The sequence below is a fragment of the Anser cygnoides genome, chromosome 3, assembly GCF_040182565.1.
Source record: "Anser cygnoides isolate HZ-2024a breed goose chromosome 3, Taihu_goose_T2T_genome, whole genome shotgun sequence".
Classification (NCBI taxonomy): Eukaryota; Metazoa; Chordata; class Aves; order Anseriformes; family Anatidae; genus Anser; species Anser cygnoides.
This window is the reverse complement of record NC_089875.1, coordinates 83362828-83377414: the sequence shown is the minus strand read 5'-3', so window position 1 is coordinate 83377414 and position 14587 is coordinate 83362828. Positions and strand designations below refer to the sequence as shown.

Below are 14587 nucleotides of genomic sequence, written 5' to 3'. Positions count from 1 at the left end.
CCCAATGATCTTTTGAGGTCCCTTCCAACCCCTTCAATTCTGTGAACCATTAAGATTTTAAAAAAAAAAAAAAAAAAAAAAACACAGCTATTTCGACCTAGCCCAACAGGTGTGAAACTGCTTGATCTGGTCTATAATACATATCACTATTTAAAATACTTTCTTGTGCAAACTTAAGAGTAACAATACTTATACGCAATAGTCCCAGATACCAGTCTAACACCTTATGACACTGCACTGCCTCACTTGACGTACAGCCTCTCTGTGAAGACAGACTCCTCCTGATTCCTAACCAATACAGTCAAACAGAACCGACATGTTATCTGCAACTCCCCTTAGAGTGGCTACTGAAATCTGACAAATCCTATTTTGCTGCAACACTGCCAGAAAGTCTCACTCGATGGGTAAAATGAGAGAAAAGGCCAACACATTCTTCGACAACATGTCAACTGGTGGAGATCACAAAGGCAACCTTGTGCTAGATCTTCTTCACCTTAAACGACCTTGAGCTAGAACGTCTTTACCTTGACATACCGGACACACTAAATACGGATAAAGTGCCCTTAATCAGACCTCATCCAAGTCGTTTTTTGTTTTGTTTTTCCCCCACTCTCAAAATAAAAACTCAAGTAAGGATGCTATTTTCATCATTTAACACTACAAAAAACAGGCTTATACCAGTCTTGCAATCCTAACAAAGATTATTGCTCAACAAGACTACAAGAGAGAATTATTAAGATGTATCAGCTACTACAAATCCACCTTTCTAGTCCCAAAACACATCTTACCTGCTCCCTACTCCCCATCTTCTTTTCCTCTCCTACCTAAGTACAGAAAATAAAACCATGAATTAGGCATCTGCTTTTTCAGAAAATTAAGAGGAATACCATTTACAATGCTGTAAATTCTACAGATTGTTCTTTCTATCAACCATTAGAAAGGCAGTTAATACCATTTTCTATTCTAAGAAAGCACAAATCGAGTAGGTGCAAACTTAAAAAAAGCCTCACTTTGTAATACAGAATCGTATATGTGATTTCTCTATACTCTTGGGGAAGCTTGACATTATGTTATCATTACACACTTAAAAGCTCAACTGCAGGTGCTCAACAACTGATTAGTACTGTAGTGCTCAAAAGCTATTTACAGCATTCAACCTTGTTTGGAGGGGGGAAAAAAGCTTTATTACAACTATTTTTTATAGATTTCACAACTTCAGTTTTCCATCCAGAATATATGCAATCTCCATTTAAGTATATTCTTCAAAATAAACTCAGTGAAAGAAATCCCATGTGGATTCCAGACGCATCCTAAATCAAAGTTCTTCCAAATGTAAGAAGCAAAACTACAGAACTAGTTTAAAAATGAGCAAGTTAAAATTAACTAGATCTTTAAGAGAAAACAATTATAAAGGAGGAACACTAGGGGATATACCACAGTAAATAAATTATTTCCCTCCCAAACACCTTAAAAATGTAGCATGCAACAAAACAGTGCAGAGTTAGGGATAAGGGAACAGCAAGTTAGGTTTCTGGTCCAAATCTCTTTAAATATGATTCCATTTTGACAAAGTTTCAATGGAGTAACAGAAAATCCCTTACCATTACTGCTTTGAGATATTCAATAAAAATAATAAGTGTCTGATCAGCAACTGTCCCCACCCACCCACACAATTTCTAACTAGCATTCAAGAGCCGAGGCTTTGTCCATTGCGGAGTTACATAAACACACATTATGAATAGAGCTTATTTAATGTGGAATCAAACCACCTGAGTTAAGCCCACTTGTTCAGACAAACTGTCACTCCTATAATAAATTCATTTGGACATGAAAAGTCTGTTTAATACAGATCCAAACCCAAGGCTCTCAACACTTCTGGCCTTCAAACTTTCAGACAATAAAAAAGTGTCCCAACAAAGGAAGGGATAGACAGTATTACCAATCAATGGTGCAAAACTGATAAATATCTGAAGTATATATATAATTTTTAAGATTATTGAGAACAGGAGGACAGGAAAAGAAAAGAAAAGAAGGTGTGGTTCAAAAATGCCCAGGTAATTCTAGTATGGTTTCTTCACCTCATCACATCATTAGGAGGCAAATGCTCCTTCCTGACCCCAAGACTGGAAACATGTACAACACTGAACACAGTCAAACAACAAAACATGCAAAATGCAACATAAAATAATTCTTTATTTGCTAGCCATCTAGGACCAGAAAGTAAGGCCCCCTTGAGAAAAGCCTTTTACTCATAAATGCTTTTCAGGGATGAACAGCCCTAAACCCTCCTCTTAGCAGCACTTCTGAAGCCATCTGGCAAATCTCAGCAGCCTACTTTTTCGTCTTCCTCCTGTAGATTGGGAAAAAATTAACTAACATTTGTGTAAAACTCCAATTCAGGCATTTTCCACTACTGGCCATAAACCTCCATACCCATAAGAATCTGTTCATGTCATTTGTACAGATCTGTAAACTAAACTATGTCTCCTCCGGAGATATTCAAAACCTGCCTGGATGCGATCCTATGCAACGAGGTCTAGGTAACCTTCTTGGCAGGAGGGTTGGACTAGGTGATCTCCAGAAGTGCCTTCCAACCTCAAACACTCTGTGATTCCTTCTCATTCCCAGAGTCTCCTTCAAGTTCAACTCCACCTTAATATCTTCTCTCCCACAACACAACCTTTCTGTTCTCCAGACTTGCTTGCATGACAAGCTGGTCTCTCATTCTTAATAAAGAGTCCTCAGTTGCATAATTTGTTTTTTATTTGGATTAGTACTACTCTCTCATCTTCTCTGTCTTTCATTTGGGTTTTTACCTCAACATTCTCTCTTTGTCCTGCCTCTCTGGGATGATGGCTTTTCCATGAATCCATCCAGCCATGTCTTCTTGATTCTTATGTAGGCAGGTGACCTTTCTTCTTCTGTGATACCTTATTTTGGCCTAGTTCCTTTTACCTCCTAATTTTTAAAACAGAACGTTTGTTTCTCAGTTTTCTCTGGTTTTATAGAGTTGTTCTTCAGCAAACGATCACCTTTTCACAAGTTACTCAGATCTCAAAAGACTTCTAACTTTTCATATTAAGAATCTGATATTTCTCAGTTATGTGAGTACACTTTACCTCACTATCTAAAGGACCAAAGAATAGGAAAAGAAGAAAGTACTTAACCATGCAAATTCAGGGAAAAAACTTTCATCTCTGCGTTCATCACCTTCTAACAACATGCGTGAAAAGATCAGCCAGTAGACATCCTTCAAGCAATGTTCACAAGTGCTTGAAGAGGCTGTAGCAGGAAAAACTTCAAAGTTTTTCAGAAAAATTGAAAATTTCCTAAATTTGTACCAAAAGCATCTGGGAAGCTATCACAAGTTACATGATTATTGTGGCTTATCAAATAATAGTAACATATATGCTTTGGATTAATAAACAGTTTTAAAATTTGGCTACCAATTTTATCATACGCTTAGTTTATCATACACTTAGGTGTAGTTTTAATGTATTTTCTATTACAGTACTATCAAAATGAGAATTATTTAGGCAACAGCCCTTTTTCAAAAAAGTAATTTGCTAATTATTTAAAAAAACTACTAACTTCATAGATGTTTCTAAACATTTTGTTACAAACCTTTTAGACAATTAGCAGGAGTTCTTACAGATGCTTTATGTGCTATATCTACTTCTTTGCATTTAGGTATCTGTAAGCCATCAAATTTATATGAATATTCTTCAAATATAATAGTCTTTGGCAAGAACTACCTGTTCTGCATTTCTTCTAAATAGCTGGCTTACCGTAATTGAACAGCCATAGCACTAGTAGAAAATAATAAAAACAATTTTAAAACTGCATGCATACAGATGTGAAAAATAAAAATGTACTCCCATAAATGTAAGAAAATAATTCACGCCCCTTAATAGCTTGCAATTTGTTCAGGTCACATTTTACCATTACAAAACCTAGTCCTCTTTGACTGTATTAATCTGAATTATTCTATAGACATTTTAAAGCTTTTTATTCTTCTTGATGGGAACAGTCTTTTTTTCAAAACTGGTGTCTCATTACTTCACCAACCCTACTCCTGTCTGAACATTCAGCTCCACTCATTAGAACAAACATCTGCTACAAACATTATTAATGAGATACGTATCAAGGGATAGAGCAAGCCGCTAACCACCTGGGCTAATCACTTTACAGTACAAAGTTGATAACACTGAGTCATACAGTACGCCTTGAACATACTGTAACAATTAGCTTATTCAGTTAGCAACTAATATTTCAGCAAGCCCAGCCCTACAAAATTGGATGCATTTGTAAAGCCATCCATACCTTGTAGCTATTGCTAATATAAAACATACATTTCATATTAAAAAGCCAAAAGGCATGATTTTAGTAGTGGAAAATTTGTCCTTTGGATTTCGGTGCCTCATGAATAGATTAGCATAAAAATGATTTTTAAGACACCAGAGGTTTGACAACTGCTCCAATAAATATACAGAACAGAGCTCACGCCAAACCAGGCAAAATAACTGCAAACTCAAGTAATTTTTTAATAATAATACAATACGATTTTGGAAACGTTTTTCCCGAAAACAGAATGGCTTCCATATAGTATTTAAACGCAGGCAAAGAACTGGCACAAACGAAGTATTTTTCCAAAGAGAGACAATGTTAAGTGAACTTCAAAGGTCTTTTATCTTGAAGATCATTTTTCTAAACCTGAGATGAACACGTATACATGTCCACACGTAGGCATTTATAAACAAGCTTGCTATGTTCTTTGCTAATGACATCTAGTCAGCTCAGTGAAGGAAATATTGAGTGATTCCAAGGATCAATCGTGAAGCATATACTGTACGCCTAGCTGAATCAACCTGTAGAAGGCGCAGGCTCCAACAGGAGTTAGGTGTCTCCCAGGCCTGCCTGTATGGATGTAAGGACACCTGCCTTAGGATGTCTTCTCCATGCCAAACCGTGCTGGTGCTCTGTGGAGCACTGTGAAACACATCACAGTCCTCCCAGGAAGCCAAAGAAGACATGAGATCAAAGCCCAACAGCCAACTGTGCTATACACCAGGACTTCCTCACGTGCTTCTGGACACTCATGGAGGCAAGACAGCCCTGAAAGACCTTCTGTCCTTATTCAGTTTAGAAATGTATAAAATAAAAGCATGCTGCGCTGTCATTTACCAGAGTGTCTTTATAGCATGTTCTGTGGGTATATACTGCATGCTCCTACAGACAGTGCAGGAGTACTCAGGAGTGTTTGAGAGAACAAAATTTGACAAGACTGAAAAACCACCCTGGGCAGGAGGGGAGAGGTAATTTAACCACACAGTATTTCCCTTTGGAGTAAACATGTTGGTTTGCTCCACAAGGTAACGTGGAGCAAGAACAAGGCACGTGCCTTGGGTGGTGCTCATGGAAGAACGGGCTCTGGAAGAGAGGCACGGAACAGGCAAGAGCACTGGTGTAGACACATCCACTGGAAATCAGGACACAGTAAGCAAGGACAAGCCCAAAGATTTTGAACCTGGGGGTCCACTAGAATAGGGGAAGATGAGTTTTGACCGAAAAACCAAGCTCAGAACTCATACACTTCAGTAAGCGCCTAAGATACTGCTCCAGTGAATTTCTCCATGAATATGTTTTATAGAATCTCCAAAATGTTTTATAGAATCAATGTCAAATAATTTAATTGATCGAATCACATTATTTAGTCAGTGCACAATGATAAATAATGTTCTTTTGTTTAGGGAAATACTTTTTAAAAAAAATTATTTTTTATTATGGGAAGAAAAATATAGCAATACTAAGAAAGCAAGGATGTTCAGCTCCAGTTGAAATCAATAGGAATAAGAGATGCCTTTGGAGAAAAATGTAAGTCCTCAATGAAATCACTGATACTATATGCCAGTTAAGGCAATCTACAAATCAGGGTTTCAGCTTTGAAACCTCTAGAGAAAACTACTGCTGAAGGAATAAAATGCAAACATTTAACAATGGTGAAATATAGGAAGTCTGGCCAGGCTAAGCAAATACTGTTATTAACCCCTATGAGAGAGTTTTATTCAAGTGAGAAAGCATAGAATAAAGTTATTAGTTAAGTACCTACTTTTCCGTAAGCCCAGCCAGCCTGATGAAACAGCAGTACTCTTTAAACCAAAGAGACAGACAGACAAAACAACAACAAAAACAACTATGCAAGCAAAATAACATTGCAATATGCAGGCCTTAGGCTGCTGTATCTAACGCACTTAACAGAATATGTTCAAAGATGCGTGACAACAGCGGTTTCATTTCCAGATAAAGTGAGTAAGGTATCTGTAAATGGATCTCCAGTAACTCATGTCTTAATATTAAATTGAGGAAGGTCGTGTCTGTCAACACAAACATTCAGAATAATTAATGAAAATCTGTTTAATTACCCAGGGAGCCCGGACCACTGAAGAACAACAAAATAATTAGAAGCACATCCAATGTAAAAATTGCCAGTCATTTTTCATTGTTCATTAGTGTGGCTATCATACACAGTGCCTACATGACCAAGTAATAGCTCAGGTTTTCATCTTTAATCTCTTTCATAACATTCCTTCAGCTGAATTTCATTAACACTGCATCTGTGTAGCACCAATTTCTTCTCTGAGTATACCTATCATCTCCATAACTGTGTTTTATTTATTATTATATAACTGAGCAGTTCCCTCTGTTTCATTCTTAATTATTCATTCTGAATTTTAAAAACACAGGATAAAACACCCCAAATACTTAAAATTCCTCTAAGAGAGTATATACACACTTTAATTTCCTTCATGACAGGCAGTCCTTGCGGTGCACTAGTATTTCATATATAAGTATTCCACTATTTGCAATGAATGCATCCTGTACATTTGAGTAAGACAAAAAGAATATTCCCTAAAACTTCACTTTTCCAAATGAATACAACATGACAAAGAAAGGCTTTTCATATTGAAAATACAAAAAAAAAAGTGAAAAACAGCTTACAACCCCACATGTTACTATTTGTTGTAAATTGTACCACACAGCATCAGTCAATGACCCATAGTTTTAAACAGATTATTCTTCAGTTGCAATGCACACAGGAGATGTTACAGATGAATCATTTTTTGCCTTTAATATCAAATACCTTTCAGTAAATAAATTATTTTAAAAAACAAAATTTTTTGCTGTTACTCTTTCTGGAAGCAACAGGCTTAGAGTATTTGAAAACATGTCCACAAAATATCTTTAATACGTACTAAAATACTAGTATAAATCAATCCCTAAAACAAAGGCTTCCTTAAGGAGCAAGATGTCAAAAAGACAAGGGCTACCAATTGCAATATCTGAGCTTCACAGGACATTAATACTTTGCAAACATTTTCATAGTTTTAGAAGTTAACTTCATGGATAGTATATCTGGAATGTGGATTAAAAGCATCATAAATGCAAAGACTCCCATCTGGCTCTTTGCATGGTCAATTTAAGATGGCTGAGTTTATTTATTTAGGCTCAGCAGCATTTGAATGCACGGTACTGCTCTGAGAATAAGCCTGGATCTCCCAACACGGTGTTTCTGTAACACAGCACTTTCAGAAAGCCTGCATCACATTAACATTGGCCAACTGTGTGCACAAGCATTTGGGTGATAAGGCCAGCATTCCCACCCTTTTCTTAAGGCTTGGATGTCATACTGAGTGCGAGCTTACTTTGTGTTTTCACATCATGCTCTGCCCAAGCTAATAAACCCCTGAAGTAAAAACAACACAGATGGGAGGCATCTGAGGGGTCTTTTTTTAGTGGAAGACGGCTTAGTTCTGGCTGAGCTGTGCCGATCCCTGACTTACTCTGTGTGGAACCACTTGGTAGTTCTCATAAGACATCCAATTCCCCACATTTTCCAGACTTTTCATTATCTAGGCTATTCCATGCTACGATTGAAGGCACCAAACCTAGCAAAACAATGAATGCACGGAAAAACTTTTGAAGACAGCCTACCTCATTTGCTGATTTGGTACTACAACTTTACTTTGTTGTCTCGGCACATGCAAGGGAGCATGCCTTCCATTACTAAGTGCTGAAGCAAAACTTTTTGCCTATAACTTTATACAAAACCAGTTTGAAAACAAGAACTCTTATCTCCTCACATCTCACCCATATAACTGATGCCTTATAACTTCTGCTCATGTGACCACTGAACTCCCGTGCTAGTCTAAAACACAGGGCACAAATAAGCCTAATAGTCCTCCTCTTACCACATGTACGTTCACTGTAATTGTTTTTTTTCTAATCAAGTCAAAGCAGGTTGAAAATCTATTCATTTGCTTTAAGTGAATAAAAGTGAAGTCATTCCACTTAGCATAGATTACAATTGCTTAAGTACTACTGCATGTAAAGAACATATTTTAGAAGTCAACATCAAAGTGTTGAAAATAATTAGATGCATCACACAATTTAAGTTCTTCCTGATAGTGAGACACTACTGAATAAGACATTCCCGTGAGACACTATTGAATATGACGTAAGAAGTATCATTATTAGCTACCTTAAGAGAGTGCTCACAACAAAATAGAAGATCATGATCGAAATGCTACAAGTGACATAGGTTAAGACCATTTCCATTAATATCTAGGATTCTTGATTTTAGTTTTGAAACCAGAAATAACAAAGAAAAAAGGTTAGAGTATCTCTCCCCATTGATTATGATTCCAGTCATCCAAGGTCTCAAGAAAATGGTTGTAATTTCGGAAATGTTCCAAATTGTTAAGAACATTCAATCCTATAAAAATAATTCCAATTTTGGAATTTCAGAATTTGACTCGATGAAGATTTGCTTATATGAAGAGCCACGCTACCTTTTTGCAAGAGTACATGGACAACAGTGTACCCAACATTTGGGGGTTTATTTCCATGTGATTAGGAAATACTTTCTACACCTCATCAAAACTGTTGGGGGTAGAGGGAAGACACCCTGTGTGACACAGCTCTTTCATACAAGTCTGAAAGCAACAAAAGGATACCATGCAGATGACGTTCAGATCAGAATCTCACAAAACTAGTCAGCTTGAGAACCTATCCTGGGGACTGCACCACAGAAAATATTCTAGTCATGCTGGAGTTAGCTAATACTGAATGCATTTGTTAAAACATTTACAACCATCAACTGACCTATGGTAGTAACAGTGTTCAATGAACAAACAGCTGGCACAGCCTCTCTCTTCATACTTCTCACAAAGATGTTAAGTGATTTTGATCAGGACCATTAAGTTTTGTTAATATCAATAATTCAAGTAAGCACTGAAACACTAAAACTGCAAAACAGGCAACCGCAGTTGTAGAAGCTATCAAGTAGGAAAAGTTGCAAGTGAAGTAAGTGTTTGTCACTCTGTATTTGGTAACATACAGAGTTTCTTCTACTTTGAAATGCTAACATTAGAAAAAAAGGAGAAATTACATATAAGGATCCCTGAAAGTGTTCAAGGACAGGTTGGATGGGGCCCCGGGCAACCTGATCTAGTGGGTGGCATCCCTGTCCATAGCAAGGGGGTTGGAACGAGATGACCTTTAAGGTCCATTCCACTCAAAGCCATTCTATGATTCTCTGATAAGGATGCGTTTCAAACCAAAAATCCTAACATTGAACAGATTCAACACATCATCTGATCAGGTTGTAGTGTGTTACAGAAAAAAAAAAATTGACCCCTTCGCAGCCAATGAAAACTACAAGTTTGAACAAAGGATCACAACACTGTACATGCAAATACACTTTTCTGGGAAAATACAAACCACCCGTCCAACTTACGAGGTGGTGCTTTTGTTTTTTTTCCATTTAAAATGAGCTTACCGTGTGCCGTCTGCTTTCCAGCTAACTCTGTATGGCTTCTGCTCCAAAAATTTAATATTTTGCTTGTCCATGGAAACAGGCTGTGCTCCAGGGAATCCAGACCTAAAAAGAGAAACATGTTTATTAATGTTCTGCAATAAGTACTCACAAAAGGCAGTGCATTTTTTTCATCAGACTGAAGTCACACCTTGTACTAGACTTGCTGCAAGGTTAACTTGGCAGAGTTAGAACATCTTCCCCAACAAGGTATTTTGGGAGAAGAACCAAATGTTTTCCTGATAAGAACAAAGGCATTTGTTCATGACAAAACAATGAATTATGTAGAACTTCAAAGTTTTAATTTTAGATGAAGAGAGGTTTGAATTCAAAACTAGAAGCACTGGAAAAACTATGAGCTTCAGAAAGTTAGGAAGCACTGTTAGCAACTCCCTGGTTCTTCAGCTTTATAAAGAAGTTCAGAATCTGAGACATTAAAACCAAAACTCTCATTAACATTGGACGTAAATCCAGGTTGGCCATAAAAATGAGTATTATACCTTACAACTGAAGCATAATTGCAGCTGTATAAATAAATCTACTGCATGAAGAAGCACTAAATTTTACACAAATACTTGGACTAGACTGCGTTTTGAAATTGCATGGCAGCAATTCATCTAAAAACATTGTTATCTCAGTGTAAAAGCAATTTGAAAATCTTGTTTCTTAATATCCACAGTTGATCATTCTGTTTTATAGGACAATGTAAGATCCTCATTTGTTTCAGTGTTAAGGTTTTTTGAACCTTTTTTTTTGTAGAAGTCCATCTAAGAATAATCACTTTTCATTTTTAATGAGCCGTTCCCTTCTGCAAAACTAGAAACATAACACATTTCTAGACAGCATAAATGACAAAGTTCTAAACGTTCTCCTACCCTTCCCATCCACAGAACTGCTGGCACTTTTGCTGTATTCCTCCTAACTTTGGTTGCGTTGTCACCTGGGTCACACATTTAACTGTTACACCTTCCAAGAAAATTGCACCCTAAATAAAATTAAAAAAAAAAATTAGTGCGTAAGCTTTCATAAAAGCATATCAGAACATGTCAATACAAGAGTCAGGCTAGTTTTGCAACACATGACCTTCATGAGCAATACCAAGCTTGAAGACTCCTTCCAGTCCAGCACTACTACTCCCCAAAATACCAAGAAACATCAGTTCAACTTTGCCAATAAAACCAAATATGTGGGCCATATTATGAACCCAAGAATTGAAATGATTGGGAGGAAGGGAAGAAGGGAGGAAATAGTAAGGGATAGGCACTGTAGAACTCTCAAGAAAGTTCTAACATCAAGCTACAGCTCTTTTTATTTGTAATTAAAATTTTTATTTAAAAAGAAAGTACACTAGTATCAAATATTTAATTGTAAATCGGTCATATGTAATTTGCATTAGGGATCAAATTAATAATCTCTAGGACACTTTATTATAATAAAGTAGTGTCAGACATACGGATGTGGATGAGAATCTGGACCTAAACGGTATCGTAAGCCTGGAGAAAATCACTGTGCTGAACGGTCACAAAAGTCCTTCTCGCAGAAGTCTTTATGACACCATTTTAAATGTTTCAAAAAAAAAAATATGGCCTGAAAATAAGTGAACTAGACACTAAAGACAAAGTTGAACTATGAAGCATTAAATAAAATTTTTAATATATAAATTTTATTTCTAGACCAACAACTCAGTGTTTTCCTCCATCCACAGAAATTATACTAACAACAGCAGAGAAACTTAAGTATAAAAAAATTAGCCTACTAAAGTCATGGAAACATCTTTGGACACTTTTTTTTTTTTTACCTCGGCAGATGAACTGATGGAATCTTACTTTTCTTCCTCAGAATCTTTGAGATACATTTTCAATTCAATAATTAATTTTATCCAGATCTAGATGGTAATTCCAGTACAAGATGCTTAAACATACAGATTTTACCTCCACTTTAGGTATCTAGCACATTTCATGTTTCAAAACTTAAACTTACACTGTAGGGGCAAAAAGGTGCAAGAGTGAATGTACTCTTGTAGCACCAAATTTAAAGGGTTCTCAGTTGATCTAGGACAAACTTCTTAACAAAAGAGAGAACAAAAGCTAGTCTGTAACAAAAATATTTATGTGAAAACACACGTGTATGATTTTGTTCTCAATCTAAACCAGGCTACCAAAATGTAAAAGCTATCCTGAATGTCACAGAAGAGTCTCAGTAGAGGTCAATAAAAGAGCACTGGAAGTAAGACTCAAACTCAAATAACCTTTGTGTTCCCGAAAAGGCTTGATGATGAGCGGAGTAACAACAAATTCTGCACAACAGAACACAGTAAGGCCATCACGTTGAGAAACCAACCTAACTGAAGATTTCTATGGAAGTTCCAGACCTACCAGATTTATTTTAACAGCGTATCAAAATCTCAGTGCTTCTCAAAGAAGATCAAAGCATGACGTTTTACTTGTTGAGCTATGAATTCTGCAAATGAAGCCAGAAGCATTTCCTACCTGTTCTCTAAAATGCTTGCAACTTGCTTTAACAAATCTAGCTCTGTATTACTGATGAAAGGAGCCTTTTTGCTCCCTTCCCCTTCCACACACCATTGCACTCATCTGTTCTACCCTTGAGCAAGTCTCAGAACTAAGTTGGCAAAAATAACAACGTGAATTAGTAATATTCTGCCAAATTAGTATCCAAAACTAGCTCACCATAGGATGAGTCAATGCTGGAGCCAGCACAAGGGAAGCAGAAGGAACACAGGGAGTGAAAGGAAAGAAGAACCGGAGTCTTCAGTACAGCCTGCGTTTAGTTAAGATTGGCTCAGTTGCCTCACCAAGTCATGTTCTAAGAACAGCATATCCTAAAGAAAAAAGCTAGTCCATAACCTTAATTACGTCAAGCTCCACGGACTTTTGGTGCATCACTTATCCCGTATTATTTCTGTTTGCACCAGTAGGTGCAACAGCACACAGGTGACTCAGCAGGGAAGACAGACAGCCACACATGCCTGGCCAGCATGCTGTGTGGGTTCTGAATAAGCGGTTAAGAGGACCTTGAAATAAAGGAAGCTGGCTGTGACTTGCTTCACAGAACGCCAGAGTGCAATGCCAGTAGGGACTGCTAAGGTGAAAGCAAAAAGCAGGCAACAGCAAAGATTTTTTTTTTTAAAAAAAAAAAAAGTCAAATGTGAAACCAGTGCCTGCCCTTTGAAACTCTCTTGCAGATTATCTGATTAAGAGAGTTATGCACATACACAACTGGTTCGGAGCTGCTAATATCAGAATGCACAATATAATCAAGTAACCGTGTGAACTGAAATCAGCTGCATGCTGCTTCTACACGTGGTATCCCAAGTGTGATATTATATCACTATAACTTTGAGAAGTTTAAAAAAAATTTCTGTATGGTAAGAAAGACAAAAAGTTAAAGTGCATTACTCAAAATTACAAAAGCATTAGCTTCACAGCACATAGGAAGTATACACACTAATTTGGTTCCAGTCACCTTGCTTGGTTTGGTTGTTTACTGTAAGAAATTTCAACTGTTTTTTTATTTTAAAGACCTGACCAGGTGCAGCAGGGTCTCTTGCATAGGCAGCATGTGTTTGATGCACACAATGACATATATACACACACAATTAGGTTTTGAGGGTTGAGGAAAGGTGCAAGTCTGAAAGAATTAAGGAAACAACACTGCTTACAACTGGACAAACAAGCCAAGCTTTTGTGTTGCTTTTTTTCCCCCCATACAGGCTTCTCCATTCCTCCAGTAGGCACCCTGTAACCTCTCCCTGTAACGCTGTCGATTTTAAACAAGTAGAGACTGGGGAGAGTGAGGAGCAAAGTGCTCGAGGTCGTAGGATGAAGATGAGGTTGTGAGGTGAGACAGTAGGAGAGTCAAGGCAGAGAATATTTCACTTGATTATTGCAGCCTAAGAATATAATCAACTCAGTTATCCATGGACTTCATCCAGATGCTAGCTTAAATTGAGCCTTAGCTGTATGGCAAAATGAGGCTTTTACAGAATAAGGTCAGGCCTCAAACAAACTCAGCAGCTAAGGCGCAGCAGTAGGAAAGCAAGGTGAGTCACCTGCGTATCGAAGCTTGCTTAACTCAGCACTCCAGGGTTCGTGAGGATATTTCCTTGGATAAGGTGCCAGAACTGAGGCAGACTGGTGGACTTTCTGCACTGTTGTTGAGCTAACAACCCCCCATGGGGGGTGAGCAACCCCTCAGGGGGTGAACACGGCGCAGAGATGGCAGAGGAGCAGTCAGCTCAGCAGGAGAACCTCGGGTCCTCAGAGCTGCTATTACGCCCAGAGTTACAAGCACTAGGGGATCCAGGGTAACTACACGCTCTTAGTAGCCAGGCTCTGCACAACCTTCGTACCATCTGTACTCACCAAGCTCTTCCCACCACACCCCTCTGCCCATCACTTCAGGGGAAGGAGAAGCGGCAGCGTATCACCACATCCTTGGGTCTGATTCTGAACCCTAGCAGGAGGGATGGGTGGGTGGGCACAGCCTCAACCCTACACCCCCCTGACCCCAGTGGCTGTCACCGGATCTGGGCAAGAGCCATCTTCAGCTACTCAGAGACTTGACGGAGTGCAAAACGCTCAAAGACAGCCCTCCAGGGGCCAAGAAACATTCCAAAGCTTATCAGAAAAAGAGAGAGAACATATCTCCTGAAAGAGAGGAAGAGAGAGACACTGATCAGCTTAGATTTGA

General features: G+C 38.0%; 1 protein-coding gene across 3 annotated transcripts in view; it reads right to left on the bottom strand.

The window, feature by feature from the left end:
• Nucleotides 1-14587, bottom strand: part of RNGTT (RNA guanylyltransferase and 5'-phosphatase) — a 188401-nt gene that overhangs the window by 149642 nt on the left and 24172 nt on the right. For all 3 annotated transcript variants that reach the window (XM_066994542.1, XM_048049476.2, XM_013180124.3), the window contains exons 7-8: nucleotides 10750-10859; nucleotides 9839-9940 (exon numbers count right to left, since the gene is read on the bottom strand). In XM_066994542.1, the coding sequence (XP_066850643.1) occupies nucleotides 9839-9940; nucleotides 10750-10859 (212 nt within the window). The remainder of the gene's footprint in view (nucleotides 1-9838; nucleotides 9941-10749; nucleotides 10860-14587) is intronic.